The 15,760-nt window shown below is 44.9% G+C and overlaps 1 protein-coding gene across 1 annotated transcript in view; it reads right to left on the bottom strand.

Moving 5' to 3' along the window:
- The window catches only part of LOC111972823 (activating signal cointegrator 1 complex subunit 3-like), a 219,004-nt gene extending 212,428 nt beyond the window's left edge, over positions 1 to 6,576 (bottom strand). Inside the window, 4 exon segments of the mRNA XM_023999929.2 lie at positions 1,060 to 1,458; positions 1,692 to 1,885; positions 3,932 to 4,082; positions 6,487 to 6,576. Coding sequence (XP_023855697.2) covers positions 1,060 to 1,458; positions 1,692 to 1,885; positions 3,932 to 4,082; positions 6,487 to 6,576 — 834 coding nt within the window.
- Positions 6,577 to 15,760: the final 9,184 nt, after the last annotated feature.

Below are 15,760 nucleotides of genomic sequence, written 5' to 3'. Positions count from 1 at the left end.
AGAGAAGGAAAGAGAAGGGAGGGAGAGGGACTCAAGAGGACAGAAAGAGGCACTGTCTAATTCATAAGTGAAAGTTATGGATGAAATCTCATTGCCAGAGGTCTCAGCATGTGGCCTACAGAGCATGTGGCCTAAGGGGCACTCTGACCCTGACCTTTAACTGCTAACAGACACCTCTTCTAGACTGGATGCTGGATAGGGGGGCAAAACAGAGAGCCACTAATAAATTATATTAATTAAATGTGTGCGGCGACCTTGTGTTTTTGTGGGCTGCAGGGGCGCGAGAGAGAGAGAGAACGACTCTAAATTAAGCACCTGTATAAGAGAGATGGGAGCTCTGCCCAGAGCCTCATCAATCCATCCTCTCGTCTGTCACAACCTGGCATCTCTCCCTCTGTGTAAGTGTGTTATTTTCTTGTGGAAGAAGTGAACAACATGTCTCAATAACACCATGGCTCAGCACAGACTAAGTGCTGGCTTAATTGCCTGTTGTTGCCCAGTTCTTCTAGCTAGTCTTGAATCATTGGTAACGGCGCAAATCCTTTCCACATACACTAAACCCAAGGTCTTTCCACCCTCTAAAAACCTGAGAATCTCAGACATTAAACATTGAACCTAAACACTGTTTCACTTATTGTGGCATTCCACAGCCTTTATCCTGGTGTGTATGTTAGGCATTCCGCAGCCTTTATCCTGGTGTGTATGTCAGGCATACCGCAGCCTTTATCCTGGTGTGTATGTCAGGCATACTGCTGCCTTCCTATGTGATGGGGCCTTCCTGGAGAAGCAGTAAGATCTTCCTCCTCTCCTACAAGGTTAAGGTCAGCTCTCCAGATCTCTCCAAACTTCAGATCTCTCCAGACACGTACCACGTCAACCTCACACCCACACACTAAAGGCCAAGGTTGACCTGCCGTGGAGACGAGGTCCAAAGTGGATGTGGTCTGAACCGGGGTTTAAACCCCAGAGGCCAGCTGGCTAAGGTCAAGGAATAACTAAGGTTTGGGTCGGCACAATAGTGTGAAAAGGGTAAAGGTGGTGTGAGAGGGTGCTGCTCACCTCGTTCTGCAGCTCGTCGTCACTCTTGGTGGAGGCCAGCATCTCAAACAGGGAGATGCACAGTTCCTCAGGGCTGGAGGAGATCATGTTGCCTCCGTTCAGGAACTTCTCCACCTCCCTCCTCAGGATAGTCCCATCCCCAGGGCTCTGAGCCCCTCCCGGGCTTAGCCTGCCTCCATCCGCCTCTCCCCCATTACCCCAGAGGCCTTGATGGTTGTTGAAGATGCTGTGGAAGTCCAGGCCTCCACCAGGGGTCTCGTCTTCASGGTCCCCCACCCAGGGCAGGGCCTCCTGGGGGTCCAGGGTGTAGCAGTCATAGGAGAAGGTGATGTTGCGTCCGAAGGCCGAGCCGCGCTGAGGGGCGCGACAGGAGCTCTGGGAACGAACAAACTCCTCCACCTGTAAAACATGAATAAATAAATAAATAAATAAATAATAGAGCATTATAAATACACACATCAAGAAAAATATGATAGTAGAATAATAAAATACTAGGAAGAAAACGTATAAACCAAAAAGTTACTTTTTTTTATATCTTATTTTAAGTATGCCTATATATAGTCCTAGTATTTTAATAAAATTCGATTTTAGTATTTCAGTTGTACCCGAAGACCAAATTAGACTCCCCCCACCTGGGACTCTCCCAGAGGGGCCACAGCCTGGGACACAGCAGCACAGGAGGTGTCGGCTGCCGAGGAGGGGAAGGGGCCGAACATCTGGTTGATGGCCCTCGTCTCCTCGTGACCTACATGGTCCTTGTTGTGGAACGTCTCAAACAGGAAGACAGCAGCACTCTCAATGGTGTCCTGGCCATGCTCTGTCCCCACTGCCAGAGACATGGGGAAACAACAAGATATTTAGTTAGCTAGATACCATCATCATTTATTATGAGCCCAGTTTCTTTAGTCCCACTCTTCAACTGAGGCAATACGGGCTGCCATCAGCATCACAAATATGCTGACACTGATGATGATTATTGTGATTATTAGAAAACCCACTACCATTTACTATTACCATTAGTGATATCTAGCTGACTAGTGGCTACTGAAATGTGACATTTCTTACTACACTGCTGTATGCTCCAACTGTATTTTCCAAGCAGTAAAACGCTAGCATTGTCTAGCACTGCTCATCAGAGAAATGAAAGAAGAAAAAGAGCACTTTCTAAAAGACACGTGTCCTTCCACCGTAGCTCATTTAGAGCTCTGTTTAATCAAGGGAATCAGGACTAATTGTCCAAAAGAGATGAGGGAGAGAGGAGAAAAAGAGAGAGAGAGAGAGATAAAGGGTGATACTTAGAGAGGCAGAGAGAAACGAATGAAAAGGATTTAAGCCAATTAAAATGGCCTAAAAGCGTCTCACTCTCCACTGTGTATGTCAGGGCACGATGGGTGCTTTTCATCGTCATTCTCAGTGGTCTCTGGAGATCTACTTTATTCTCTACGCTCTAGGTAGACAGACAGGTTAAGGGCACATTAAAAGGACCAAAATTGCAAGGTCAAGAACCTTTCAAAAATATCCCAAATACTTGCTTATTATCGCGGAAGGCTCTCTAGACTTTCAATGATGAGGACAAAAAAAGAGTAGTGGCGAACAGAAAGCAAATAAATACAACAAAATTGTCTTTTTCACAGGATTTCAAGAAGGTAGGTAGGACATCATGTTTCTCTTGGTGAGCTCTTAGACAGCATTTCAAAGAAAAAATCCTGCCTGCACAACATGGTTTCAGTGACCTACTGCATGTGTCTATTATTAGAATGTACTGTACTCTTATTTTTCTGACAACATCCTGACATTCTCTACTAAAACACCTCAGCTAAGGAACATGCGTCAAGCTCTACACTATGTTATTCATCTTTTTAGAGACACTGACCCTGGCCTGATACACATGAGCCATTGGACAGAGACACACCCCCAGGCAGCCAGCTTCCACTAGCTGTCCTGAGCTCTTGATCCTCCACATACATGTAGCTGCTGTTAGAACCCCAGGCTTGTTCTCAATTTGTCTTCCCTCGATTCTCCTCGTCACCTTCTCAAAACTAGTTGGAGGAGAAGGTCAGAGGGGAGGAACCTTGGATGTTTTCCTCTAATGTGTTTTGAGAAGGAGGTGAGGCAAGGGGATGTGAGGAATCAAGGATAGACCAATTGAGAGAGCCTCAGAGATGCCTTCTCGTGTGTCGGGCCTCAGTCTCTTCCAGTACACTACAGAGGTGCTCCACACGGGGAGAGTCCACTCTCCGCTGCACTCCACTGATCTGTCAGGGATGCAGTGGGATTAGGGGGGCGGAGGGGTGTGTGATCCCCCAACAGGCAGTATCAGAATAGTAATAAGAGCAGTAGGAGAAGGCCCTGTGTTGCACCGCTGTACAACTTCTGGAGGAATGTGGGGGATTTGCATCTAATCTAATTATAAATCACATCAGGACACCTGAATGCCGTTGTGGGGCAATAGAGGACTAATGCACATTTTGACAGCGAGGAAATATAATACATTTAATTGCGGCCCTCCGGACCTCAGTGAAGACCAAATGCAGCCCCCGGGGCAAAATTAGTTTGACACCCCTGGCTTAGAGTGAATATCATCCAGGACAATGAGTTGATTACCTATCAGTGTTTACCCTATATTAATTCAGCAGCGGCGCTCCATTGGATGGGCAACCCCGTGCAACATAAGCTGGTCTAAAGGTTATAATGCTTTTAAAAGAGAAAATTACATTTCAGATGGTGTCTACAAAACAACAACTGTCTTTGCCACCACTGATTCGAAAAGTCCTAGGGAAAACACTGCCTATTTAGCCTCACAGATTAGATAACATTAGAATGGTGCTGTATGACTGAAAGTGCATCCCTGCCAGTCCAGCGAGTTGAATACCTATCTGCTTGGCAGCCTGTAGGATGCTCTTCAGCTCCTGTGCTGCAGCCTGCTGCTCTGCCTTCTCCAGGTGCTGAGTGAAGAACTGGACTATCTTCTGCCATGTCAGGCCCTCTCTGGAGAACAGCTCCTGCCTCTTCAGACGCTTGGTCTAACATAAGACAAACAAACAGCAAGGGCATAAAGTTACACATAATTATTATGAAACTATGTAGTCTGATATTTGATGCACACAGTGACTTCTCTCTGCATATCCCTCTCTATCCCACACAAACACACAGCAGAGGGTAATTCTAAGTCCTTTTCATAACTCAAAGACATAGTGCAGCAGCAGCATACGCTCAATTCCTTGCATAGCGAGTGAATTTGAAATAAGCCTTTCCTTTAGCATTGGGTATTAGTGCTCATCAGGTCAGGGGGTTCAGTGCAAGGAGGGCCGGCAGCAGTATTAACATCATGCCTTTATTACAATCAGCACTTCCATGTCCTCTAAAACTAAAGCATTTTAACTGGAGCTCTGATAATCTCCCAGCGACCCTCATTAGTCCCTCTTTTCCCTCAAGCAGCAGTTTTCACACTGTGGAGGATTTAGCTCTGGGAGAACAGGGCCAGAGGTGGTGGTCTGAGGACCAGGCCCAATTTCCTCCTAAGTTGAGTATCTCAATACACACCAACAACTTAACAAGCCCCCGATCAGAATGAGAGGAGAAATTAGGGGAATAGAGGGAGAGGCAAAGATTAGAATATATTTTGAAACGGGAGAGAGAGAGAGCGGATTAAAGAAGATAACAGGAAAAGAGGTGGCATGGTAAATGGGAGCTGGAGAAAGCGATATCAAGGAGGGAAGTGAGTGAAAAAGCACTACAAGTTGCCTGTGTTCACAACAGCCCAAAGCATCCTCCTCAATTAGCTTAATACTGTGATATTAACCCTCCCGTCGTCCTCGTATTGTGTCTAATTGTGCAGGTTCGTCATTTCCACAATTTTCCGGCCCGGCGTGGCAGATCGCGCAGGCCCTGCGGTGGTGGCGGTGGAGGCGGCCGTAGGCCACGGGGGACCATTCGATTTTGCCGTTTTTCGACAGCAGCGGCGTCTCCCTTTGGTCCGGAGCCGAGGAGATCTCTTCATCGCATTGGTCCTCGCGCTCATCCTTGGAGGCTTCCTCGGGCTCTTCCTCAGAAGAGGGAGGAGAAGCCTCGTCGACCTCGCGGCGCTCGGGGTTGTATTCCTCCCAGTCTTCGTCTTCCGAAACCTCTTCCTCCTCGGAATCCGAGTTGTCTTCTCGGTCCACGCTGGACAAGATCTCTTCTAGAACCTGCGCGGCCGTGAAACGCACGGCCATGACCGCTCGGCTACTCTGATCGGGTCCACTGAGCGGCGGGGAAGAGCGCACTTGGCACAGGTGGGGCGCCGGTCACTTTGTGTGTGTGTGTGTGTGTGTGTGTGCGCGCCGCTGACAATATTAGTATCCTCTCTACGCGGGACACCAAGACCTGAAAATGCACGAGGCTCGCTTGCGCGCGTGTGTGTAGCCGTGTGCAGTTGACCCACCCCACCCGAGCCACAATAACACTTGGCTGCTCTCTCTAGCACACAGCGGAGCATGTCTGGACCTGTGTAGTGGCTGGCTGAGTCGCTCTGACCCACCGAGCACAGAGCGGGGAGCACAGAGCGGGGAGCACAGAGCGGGGAGCACAGAGYGGGCACCCACGCGCAAACTCGCCACACTCGCCCACTCTCTACACTCAACGGCATACGCCTCGCCAGTGGCTGGCTGGGTCGCTCTGACCCACGAGCACAGAGCGGGAGCCCTGGAAACACAGGGCCTGGGTCGCTCTGACCCAAGAGCACAGAGCACAGAGCGGGGAGACACAGGCAACCTCGCCACACTCGCAGACTCTCTACACTCAAGGCTATGCCTCGCCAGTGCCTGGCTGGGTCGCTCTGCCCCACGAGCACAGAGCACAACATAACACTTGGCTGCTCTCTAGCACACAGCGGAGCATGTCTGGACCTGTGTCGTGGCTGCCTGGGTCGCTCTGACCACGAGCACAAGAGCACAGAGCGGGGAGACACACGCAACCTCGCCACACTCGCAGACTCTCTACACTCAACGGCATACGCCTCGCCAGAGGCTGGCTGGGTCGCTCTGACCCATGAGCACAGAGCACAGAGCGGGAGCCCTCCACACACAGGACCTGGGTCACCCTGACCCGAGGACCACGGGAGGGTTAATACTGTGATAATACTGTGATACTGTGATTTTATTGCAATTCGATGTTCCAAACCCATTTCTCACAAATGTCTTCTGCAGATGTTCAAGAGAGAGCAATGAGAAAATGAGTTTTTATCATGGGCATAAGTGATGAAAACAAATTGGCTCCCTATTTAAAAATATTGATAACAAGCTTTCAGGAAAAATACTGGAGTTTGGTGCTGGTACAGCCGACTACCAATAAAATAATATTGTGTTATTGTTAAATCGGCGATAGTGTCCCATCACAATGGTTAGTCGGATATGGTCTGTAATGTAACTTGCTTTGGGTTAGCCTTACCTTCAGATCATATACTTCTTCAGAGAAGTCTTCCTGCTTGCTGACAGTAGAGAAGGAGCGCAGGGCGCCAGTGAGCCGGGGTGGAGACATTGGTTGCCTACCACTCTGTGGTCCATAAGATGCTACCAAACACAGTCTATCTCTGATCTGAAATTTACAAAATATTCACACATACGCTATAAAATCAATAGCGGAGTAAACAAAACAATACATTTTCCCTCACCACCAACAAAGAGACTAGATTTGTTTTCAATTGGAAGATAAAGTTACATAGGTGCTGTCACATTACTGAAGTGTATTGGGTAACTAATTTAGGTAACGTGGCTAAATGCTTGGTCTGACAGTCAGCCTGTCAACTCCACTGACAGCTAGCTAACGTTAGTAAACTCTGGCTAGCATCATCACTTAGTTAGCTAGCTCAGCTGACAATGCATGCCGTGGCTAATAATAATACAGCCTCTTGCCAAAATAAGTCTTTGAAAGAAATGCTGTAATCTCAATGTCAACAACGTGATTTTGTTAATATGAATAGAATAGTTAACGTGAGATAACTAGCTAGTTTAGCACAGTGGGAGGGAGACCAAATAGAGAGACTTGCGTTAGGTAACAGCTAACGTTAACTGCTTCAATTTGCCACGTCTCAATGGCCACAAATGCAGGACAGTGTGGTACGTCATCACAATAATACGAACAAAGGGTGTAAGGATAAATTATACCTATACTCTTAACGACAGCAAGGACTTAATACTCACGTTTCTACACTTTCAGAAGCGTTTACGTCAGATGTTCTGTCAAAGGTGGAGTAGCAGGTATTGTAGTACACGTATAAATACTTGTAGGCCTGTAGACATGGAAAGGACTACAATATCTATATTAATTGATAAAAGAAGCAAGCCAGCAGTAATCAATCTGTGAGAGAGAAATCAGCGAGCTACAGGTATTTATGACAATTATCTTTGCCTACAGTATCATCAAAGATATTGATAACTAATGTAACAGTATAACTTTAGTACCGGTCCCCTTCGCCCTGACACGGGCGCGACCCCAGGGACCCTCTGCACACATCGACAACAGTCACCCACGAAGCGTCGTTACCATCGCTCCACAAAAGGTTTCAGAGCAGTGACGTAACTGATTGAACAACTAGTAGCGCGTACCCGCTAACTAGCTAGCCATTTCACATCCGTTACACTCACCCCCCTTTCAACCTCCTCCTTTTCCGCAGCAACCAGTGATCCGGGTCAACAGCATCAATTTAACAGTATAACTTTACGTCGTCCCCTCGCCCCGTCACGGGCGCGAACCAGGGACCCTCTGCACACATCAACAACGGTCGCCCACGAAGCATCGTTACCCATCGCTCCACAAAGGCCACGGCCCTTGCAGAGCAAGGTGAACACTACTTCTAGGTTTCAGAGCAAGTGACGTAACTGATTGAAACGCTAGTAGCGCGTACCCGCTAACTAGCTAGCCATTTCACATCCGTTACACTAACTCCTTTCATTTGTGAAAATATTTTTGTTCACAGGTATAATTTTGGGGTGTGTGAAAAGGGTCCTTGCGTGGAAACGTCTGGGAACCCTGGTGTAGGGGAAATTTTAAGAATGTATTACAGCTTTCTGACTATGAGTTTATTAATCAGTGATGATCACTGGTCTGTGGGTCCAACGTTGGCCCATATGCACGTTCAGGTGCTCGTCAGAAACTAGGAAACGCTGACATTTCCAACTTGCTGACTGGTTGTAGGAAACGTTTCCTTGTTCCAACTAGCAACATTATCTCTGTGGTAAACATAGATTTAGGAGATCCTATATGTTTTGTTCTATGAGAAATTTTCATCAGCTAACTTAACTTCTATGAATTTTGAAGCATTTACAGTATGTAATCAAAACAAGCACATAAAAGCACATAAAGGCTTCATAATTCATAAAGTTAATGTTAATTGCCTGATATAATATCAAAGAACAAAACTTATAAAATCACCTAAACCGGTGTTAAAGATATTCTTCTGTACTTGTGTATACCTTTTAGCCAGTAGTTCTGAAAGTAGTGCCCACGAGCCAAAAGTGGTCCCTGAAAATGGTGTACTATGTCACAAATGTGCAKATATGTGCACCACTTCATTGCTCCCTCTTGCTCTACTGTGTGTGCCACTTGCTAGATGTGGCGAAGGGCTGAAGCTCATTGGCTGAAACTCAAATTTCTAGGGTGCTGGCCCACGTGGGGGAAAATGTAGTAAAAATGGCACCACACAGCTTCCAGAAAACAGTCGCTTTCAAACTAGGGATTTCGTGGCTAATTGAGGTAAAACAGTAATTCTGCTCATAGATTAGGACCAAGCTGACGAGCTCTATTAAGGCCCAGCAGTAGGCTACTTATACAGTTAAATGGAACTGCTCATAATTCTGCTCATAAATTCACCCCATACTTGGTTTGAACCCTGGTGGGAACTAGGTCCTACTTTGAAGTGATTTCAAAGGCAATAACAAACAATCTTGTTTCAGTGTTTCACTATATTAAACATATAATTGTTTTTCTTATAAATAGTTGATGTAGGCCTAAATACATGTAATAACAAGGCAACAGTAAACATGTTGCCCCCACATGAATGATGCAGCAAAAATGTCTATAATCCAGTTTTTGCTTTGTCATTATGGGGTATTGTGTGTAATTGATGAGGGGAAAAAACGATTTAATCCATTTTAGAGTCAGAATAACATAACAAAATGTGGAAAAAGTCAAGGGGTCTGAATACTTTCCGAATGCACTGTAAGTAGGACAAGTGACATCCCGACAACTTTGTAAAAAAACGCTTTATATCAGAGTTGTCTCAAGATGGCTATGCATGTTCACGACATGAGGTGAGTACCATAGTATCTCTCTCAATTGAATACAGGTGGTTGATGTCAACAACCCTTATCGAATATTCAAAAATGTATTAAAATAATGAGATTTATCCACCAACGCAAAGAGAGGAATAGGCAGGAGCTTTCTTGTCAGAATATCCATAACTTTGGTGTAACCGGTGTGAAATGGCTAGCTAGTTAGCAGTGCACGCTAGTAGTGTTTCAATTGGTGAAGTCATTCGCTCTGAGACCTTGAAGAAGTTGTTTTCATTGCTCTGCAAGGGCCGTGGCTTTTGTGGAAGGATACTGTAGGTAACAATGCTTCGTGGGAGGTAGTTGTTGATGTGTTCAGAGAGTTCCTGGTTCAAACCCAGGTTGGGACAAGGAGAGGGACGGAAAGCAAGATTGTTACACTGTCATATTGTGTAGAGAGAGGAACATTAGACTTAGTTAATTAATTACTTAGGAATAGGTGCTTGTGCATGCTTCGGCGTTTCTTCTCTACAGGGCATCGATTAGCTCTTTATCATGACACTCAATTACATTACATATAAGAGTTGTTGGACAAAGATGTCTTCTGTACAGGGAGTTTTGTTAAGAGCCCAGATATTCAATCTGAACATTAACATGCGTCGCTTGAGGTATGGTTTTGGAAGCATTATCTTATCTTTCATGTCAGTGAGAAATCATTTTCAAAAAACTAAAGTTTAAATTGTTACACATCTTGATGGGTTGGTGCCAGTGGTCCTACACGGTCATATCTCTATGTTACAGCGCTTGTTTATGGAAAAGAGTTGGGAAACCACGTGTGCTAATGAGCTATCTAGCATGCTCCGAACAGCTGCGTGTAAGCTGTACAGTGTCTTTACATAAAATCGTAATTTTTCTCATGAGTTCTAGAAATGCCACATAGGCCTGCTAAATAAAGTTTACCAATCAATGTGTCAGGGTCAGGCTGCTGAAATGACAGATTGTGCCACAGGCCTACATGTGTTTGCAACAAATAAGCCTCAGGGTCAATACTGCTTCTCATCTCAGGCCTATCTGCCTGATTGGATCACATAATTGGATCATAATTGATCACTTAATGGTCAAATCAAACTTGCCTTAACTTGTGTTAACTTGTAGCCTGTCTTTACATACATATTCATTTACTGTGAGGGTTAATAATATCAATGTGACCTGCATTAATAGTAGCAAAGTTATGTAGGCCTAGAGAAAGGCCCAAGCCTTTATTATTTAATTCAGTTACTACAGGAAACGTATGAGATGTGATATTCCTTACTGGTAGCTGTGGTGATATTTGATGTTAATTTGATAATGTCACGCCTCATGCCATCTGCTGTCAAACTGGGCCAAAACAGAGGCAGCGTGTTGCAGCCAATAGGATGGGGCTATTTGTCTGTCTGGGCACATAACGGGTTGGGTCCAGCAATGATAATCATATGCTAAATTATACCCCCTATTATCCATCCCCGCTATGTTATGAAAGATCTCTGAGGACATTTAAAATGTAAAGATATGCTAAATAGTCATAATCTGGTCACATTTAATGCAACATTGTAGCCTGTTAATGTATATTGTTTGATGTGTGTTTAATGTAATGGTAATCTTTGTCCGGCGGGTTATTGATGAATATGCCTGGGAAGGGTCAGGCTACAGGGGAGTCACACATTCTAATCTCTCCTTGACTTTGGATATGAACCAGTCTTATCCACAGAACATAGATCATCCTAATTCTAAGCACAGATTTATAAACTGGACCCATTCATTACTGTAGAATACTGTATGTGTTGGGAGGTCTCGCTGTTTCAGCTGGATTGGTGATGGGCTTTCACATGGTGATGATGAGAAAGAGGATAGGGTTAAACGCAGGGAYTCCTCAGATTAAGTTAAAGACTGTAGGATAACTGTTAAAGTCTTTACTTAAATACTGGGCATGCCCCGGAGAGGGGCAAAGTCTGTTTCATACACCCTACCTCTTAATAGGGTTACATCCCCTGAAAGCTTTTTCTTTAGGTTTTCAGTGCCACACAGCAGTAAAACTCATCTTCCTCTGTCCCTTGACATGTGTTTTATGAATCACCCGGCCCCACACACCTTTGTATTTCTGAAACTGTCCTCTTCTAACCCACCCATGGAGGTAGTTCATCTGATTCATCCCATTTGACTCCTCACCTGTCCTCCCTTCTCCTCCCCTCCTTCTCCTCCCCTCTCCTCTTTTCCTCTTCTCTCCTCCCTCCCTTCCTCTCTCCTCCCCTCTCCTCCCCTCCCCTCACACACACAGATAACATATCCTCCAGTCGAGGCTACGGGGCATGGATTGTACAGTTTGAGTTTTATTAGTATGAAGTTATCATGAGTGGTGTCATCCCATATCTAGCTGTATTTAACACTAACCTAATTCCAAGTGAGCGTTATCAAGCTCTTGACCTTACCATGGGCAAAGGCATCTAAAACAATAGTAGCAAAATTGCAGAGGAAACTATGCAAATTATGTATTAGAAACAGAGACTGTCAAACAAAATTCAAACCCATTATTTGGCAAGCTTCAAAGTAAGAATCATACAGTTTCAAGCAATGAGTAATAACTGTTTATTTATTATTTATAAACTACATATTAACTGTATGTAATCTCAAATCAAATCAGTGAAATGCTTACTTACAAGCCCTTAAAACTTCTTAGGGATAGGGGGCGACATTTTCACTTTTGGATGAATTGGTGCCCAAATTAAACGGCCTCGTACTCTGTCCTAGATCATATGATATGCATATTATTATTACTATTGGATAGAAAACACTCTGAAGTTTCTAAAACTGTTTGAATTATATCTGTGAGTAAAACAGAACTCATATGGCAGGCAAACTTCCAAACAGGAAGTGAAAATTCTGAAATGGGTCGCTGTGAAAGGCAATTGCCTTATATTTATGGATTCAATTTATGGATTCAATCTATTCAATTGCCTTATATTTATGGATCTGTATGCACCTCATACACCTTCCACTAGATGTCAACAGGCAGTAGAACGTGGAATGAACCGTATAGCTTGATGTGGGACCGGATGAGAGCCAATGGAGTGACTGGTCAGGCATATTGCCAGTTCTTGGCCACGCACACTACGCATGTGATGTCCTTGTCTGCAATGCGTTAGATAGACATGAAGAAATGCTCCGTCTGGGACGTTATTGGATATATATGAGAAAAACATCCTGAAGATTGATTCTCAACTGAGTTTGACCAGTTTATTCGACTTGTAATACCACTTTTTKAAGTTTTCGTTCAACGTTTTCGTTCAATTGCGCAAGTGTTTGGACACGTGWACTACACATGCTAGCCAAAGTTGCTAMTTCGACAGAAGTAATGGACATTATAAAACAAAAAAACGATTTATTGTGGAACTAGGATTCCTGCCACTGCATTCTCATGAAAGATCATCAAAGGTAAGGGAATATTTATGATGTAATTTCGTATTTCTGTTGACTCCAACATGGCGGAGAATGGCTGAGCGCTGTCTCAGATTATTGCATGCTGTGCTTTTTACTAAAGTTTTTTTTTAAATCTAACACAGCGGTTGCATTAAGAACCAGTGTGTCTTTAATTATATGTTAAACATGTATCTTTCATCAAAGTTTATGATGAGTATTTCTGTATTTCACTTTGCTATCTGTAAATACTTTTGCTGGAGCCATTTCTGAACATGGCGCCAATGTAAAACCACGATTTGTGGCTATAAATATGCACATAATCGAACAAAACATAAATGTATTGTATAACATGATGTCATATGACTGTCATCTGATGAAGTTGTTCAAAGGTTAGTGATTAATTTTATCTATATTTGTGGGTTTTGTGAAAGCTATCTTTTCTGTGAAAAAATGGCGGTGTGTTTTTGGATATTGTGGTGAGCTAACATAAATCTATGTTGTGTTTTCGCTGTAAAACATTTWAAAAATCGGACATGTTGGCTGGATTCACAAGATGTTTATCTTTCATTTGCTGTATTGGACTTGTGATTTTATGAATTTATATTATATTATATTAACCAACAATGCAGTTTTGTTTTAAATACCCACCCCCCAAAAAAGTTAAAAATAATTAAAGGGCAGCAGTAAAATAACAATAGCGAGGCTATACACAGGGGGTACCGGTACAGATTCAAAGTGCGGGGGCACCGGTTAGTCAAGGTAATTGAGGTAATATGTACATGTAGGTAGAGTTATTAAAGTGACTATGCATAGATAATGACAGAGAGTAGCAGCAGTGTAAAAGAGGGGGGGAAATGCAAATAGTCTGGGTAGCCATTTGATTAGATGTTCAGGAGTCTTATGGCTTGGGGGTGGAAGCTGTTTAGAAGCCTCTTTGACCTAAACTTGGCACACCGGTAGCGCTTGCCGTGCGGTAACAGAGAGAACAGTCTATGACTAGGGTGGCTGGAGTCTGACATCGCCTGGTATAGAGGTCCTGTATGGCAGGAAGCTTGGCCTCAGTGATGTACTGGGCCATTCRCACTACCTTAAGCAGTGCCTTGCGGTCGGAGGCCGAGCAGTTGCCATACCAGGCAGTGATGCAACCCATCAGGATGATCTCGATGGTGCAGCTGTAGAGCCTTTTGAGGATCTGAGGACTCATGCCAAATCTTTTCAGTCTCCTGAGGGGGAATAGGTTTTGTCGTGTCCTCTTCAAGGACTCTTGGTTTGCTTGGACCATGTTAATTTGTTAGTGATGTGGACGCCAAGGARCTTGAAGCTCTCAACCTGCTCCACTACAGCTCCGTCGATGAGAATGGGGGCGTGCTTGGTCCTACTTTTCCTGTAGTCCACAATCATCTCCTTTTCCTTGATTACGTTGAGGAAGAGGTTGTTGCACCACACGGTCAGGGCTCTGACCTCCTCCCTATAGGCTGTCTCGTTGTTGTCGGTGATCAGGCCTAATGTGTCATTGGCAAACTTCATGATATTGTTGGAGTGGTGCCTGGCCGTGCAGTCATGAGTGAACAGGGAGTACAGGAGGGGACTGAGCATGCACCCCTAAGGGGCCCTCGTGTTGAGGATCAGCGTGGCCGATGTGTTGTTACCTACCCTTACCACCTGGGGGTGGCCCGTCAGGAAGTACAGGATCCAGTTACAGAGGAAGGTGTCAACGAATAGCATTCTCACATAGGTGTTCCTTTTGTCCAGGTGGGAAATGACAGTGCGGAGTGCAATAGAGATTGCATCATCTGTGGATCTGTTGGGGCGGTATGCAAATTGGAGTGGGTCTAGGGTTTCTGGGATAATGGTGTTGATGTGAGCCATGACCAGCCTTTTAAAGCACTTCATGGCTACAGACGTAAGTGCTACTGGCCAGTAGTCATTTAGGCAGGATACCTTAGTGTTCTTGGGCACAGGGACTATGGTGGTCTGCTTGAAACATGTTGGTATTACAGACTCAGACAGGGAGAGGTTGAAAATGTCAGTGAAGACACTTGCCAGTTGGTCAGTGCATGCTCGGAGTACACGTCCTGGTAATCCGTCTGGCCCTGCGGCCTTGTGAATGTTGGCCTGTTTAAAGGTCTTACATCGGCTGCGGAACGCGTGATCACACAGTCGTCCGGAACAGCTGATGCTCTCATGCATGTTTCAGTGTTACTTGCCTCGAAGCGAACATAGAAGTGATTTAGCTCATCTGATAGGCTCGTGCCACTGGGCAGCTCTCGGCTGTGCTTCCCTTTGTAGTCTGTAACAGTTTGTAAGCCCTGCCACATCCGACGAGCGTCGGAGCCGGTGTAGTACGATTCGATCTTAGTCCTATATTGAAGCTTTGCCTGTTTGATGGTTCGTCGTGGGCATAGTGGGATTTATTATAAGCTTCCGGCTCTACCCTTTAGCTCAGTGCGGATGTCCAGCGATCATACACTGTTTACCAGGGGGCAGGGCTACCGACGTTAAGGCTAATCTGAAGATGGTGCTGGCTAAAGCTAAAACTGGCGAGTGTAGAGAGTATAGAGATATTGTTATCCACGTCGGCACCAACGATGTTAGGATGAAACAGTCAGAGGTCACCAAGCGCAACATAGCTTCRGCCTGTAAATCAGCTAGAAAGATGTGTCGGCATCGAGTAATTGTCTCTGGCCCCCTCCCAGTTCGGGGGAGTGATGAGCTCTGCAGTAGAGTCTCACAACTCAATCACTGGTTGAAAACTGTTTTCTGCCCCTCCCAAAATATAGAATTTGTAGATAATTGGCCCTCTTTCTGGTACTCACCCACAAACAGGACGAAGCCTGGCCTGTTGAGGAGTTAACCGCCTAACTGAGGAACTCAATTTAACCTTGTGCAATACCCTAGATGCAGTCTCACCCCTAAAAACTAAAAACATTTGTCATAAGAAACTAGCTCCCTGGTATACAGAAAATACCCGAGCTCTGAAGCAAGCTTCCAGAAAATTGGAA

The sequence above is a fragment of the Salvelinus sp. IW2-2015 genome, linkage group LG2 (assembly GCF_002910315.2).
Source record: "Salvelinus sp. IW2-2015 linkage group LG2, ASM291031v2, whole genome shotgun sequence".
In the NCBI taxonomy this organism is placed as follows: domain Eukaryota; kingdom Metazoa; phylum Chordata; class Actinopteri; order Salmoniformes; family Salmonidae; genus Salvelinus; species Salvelinus sp. IW2-2015.
Note: the sequence above shows the minus strand (reverse complement) of the source record. Positions and strands in the feature narration are given on the sequence as shown.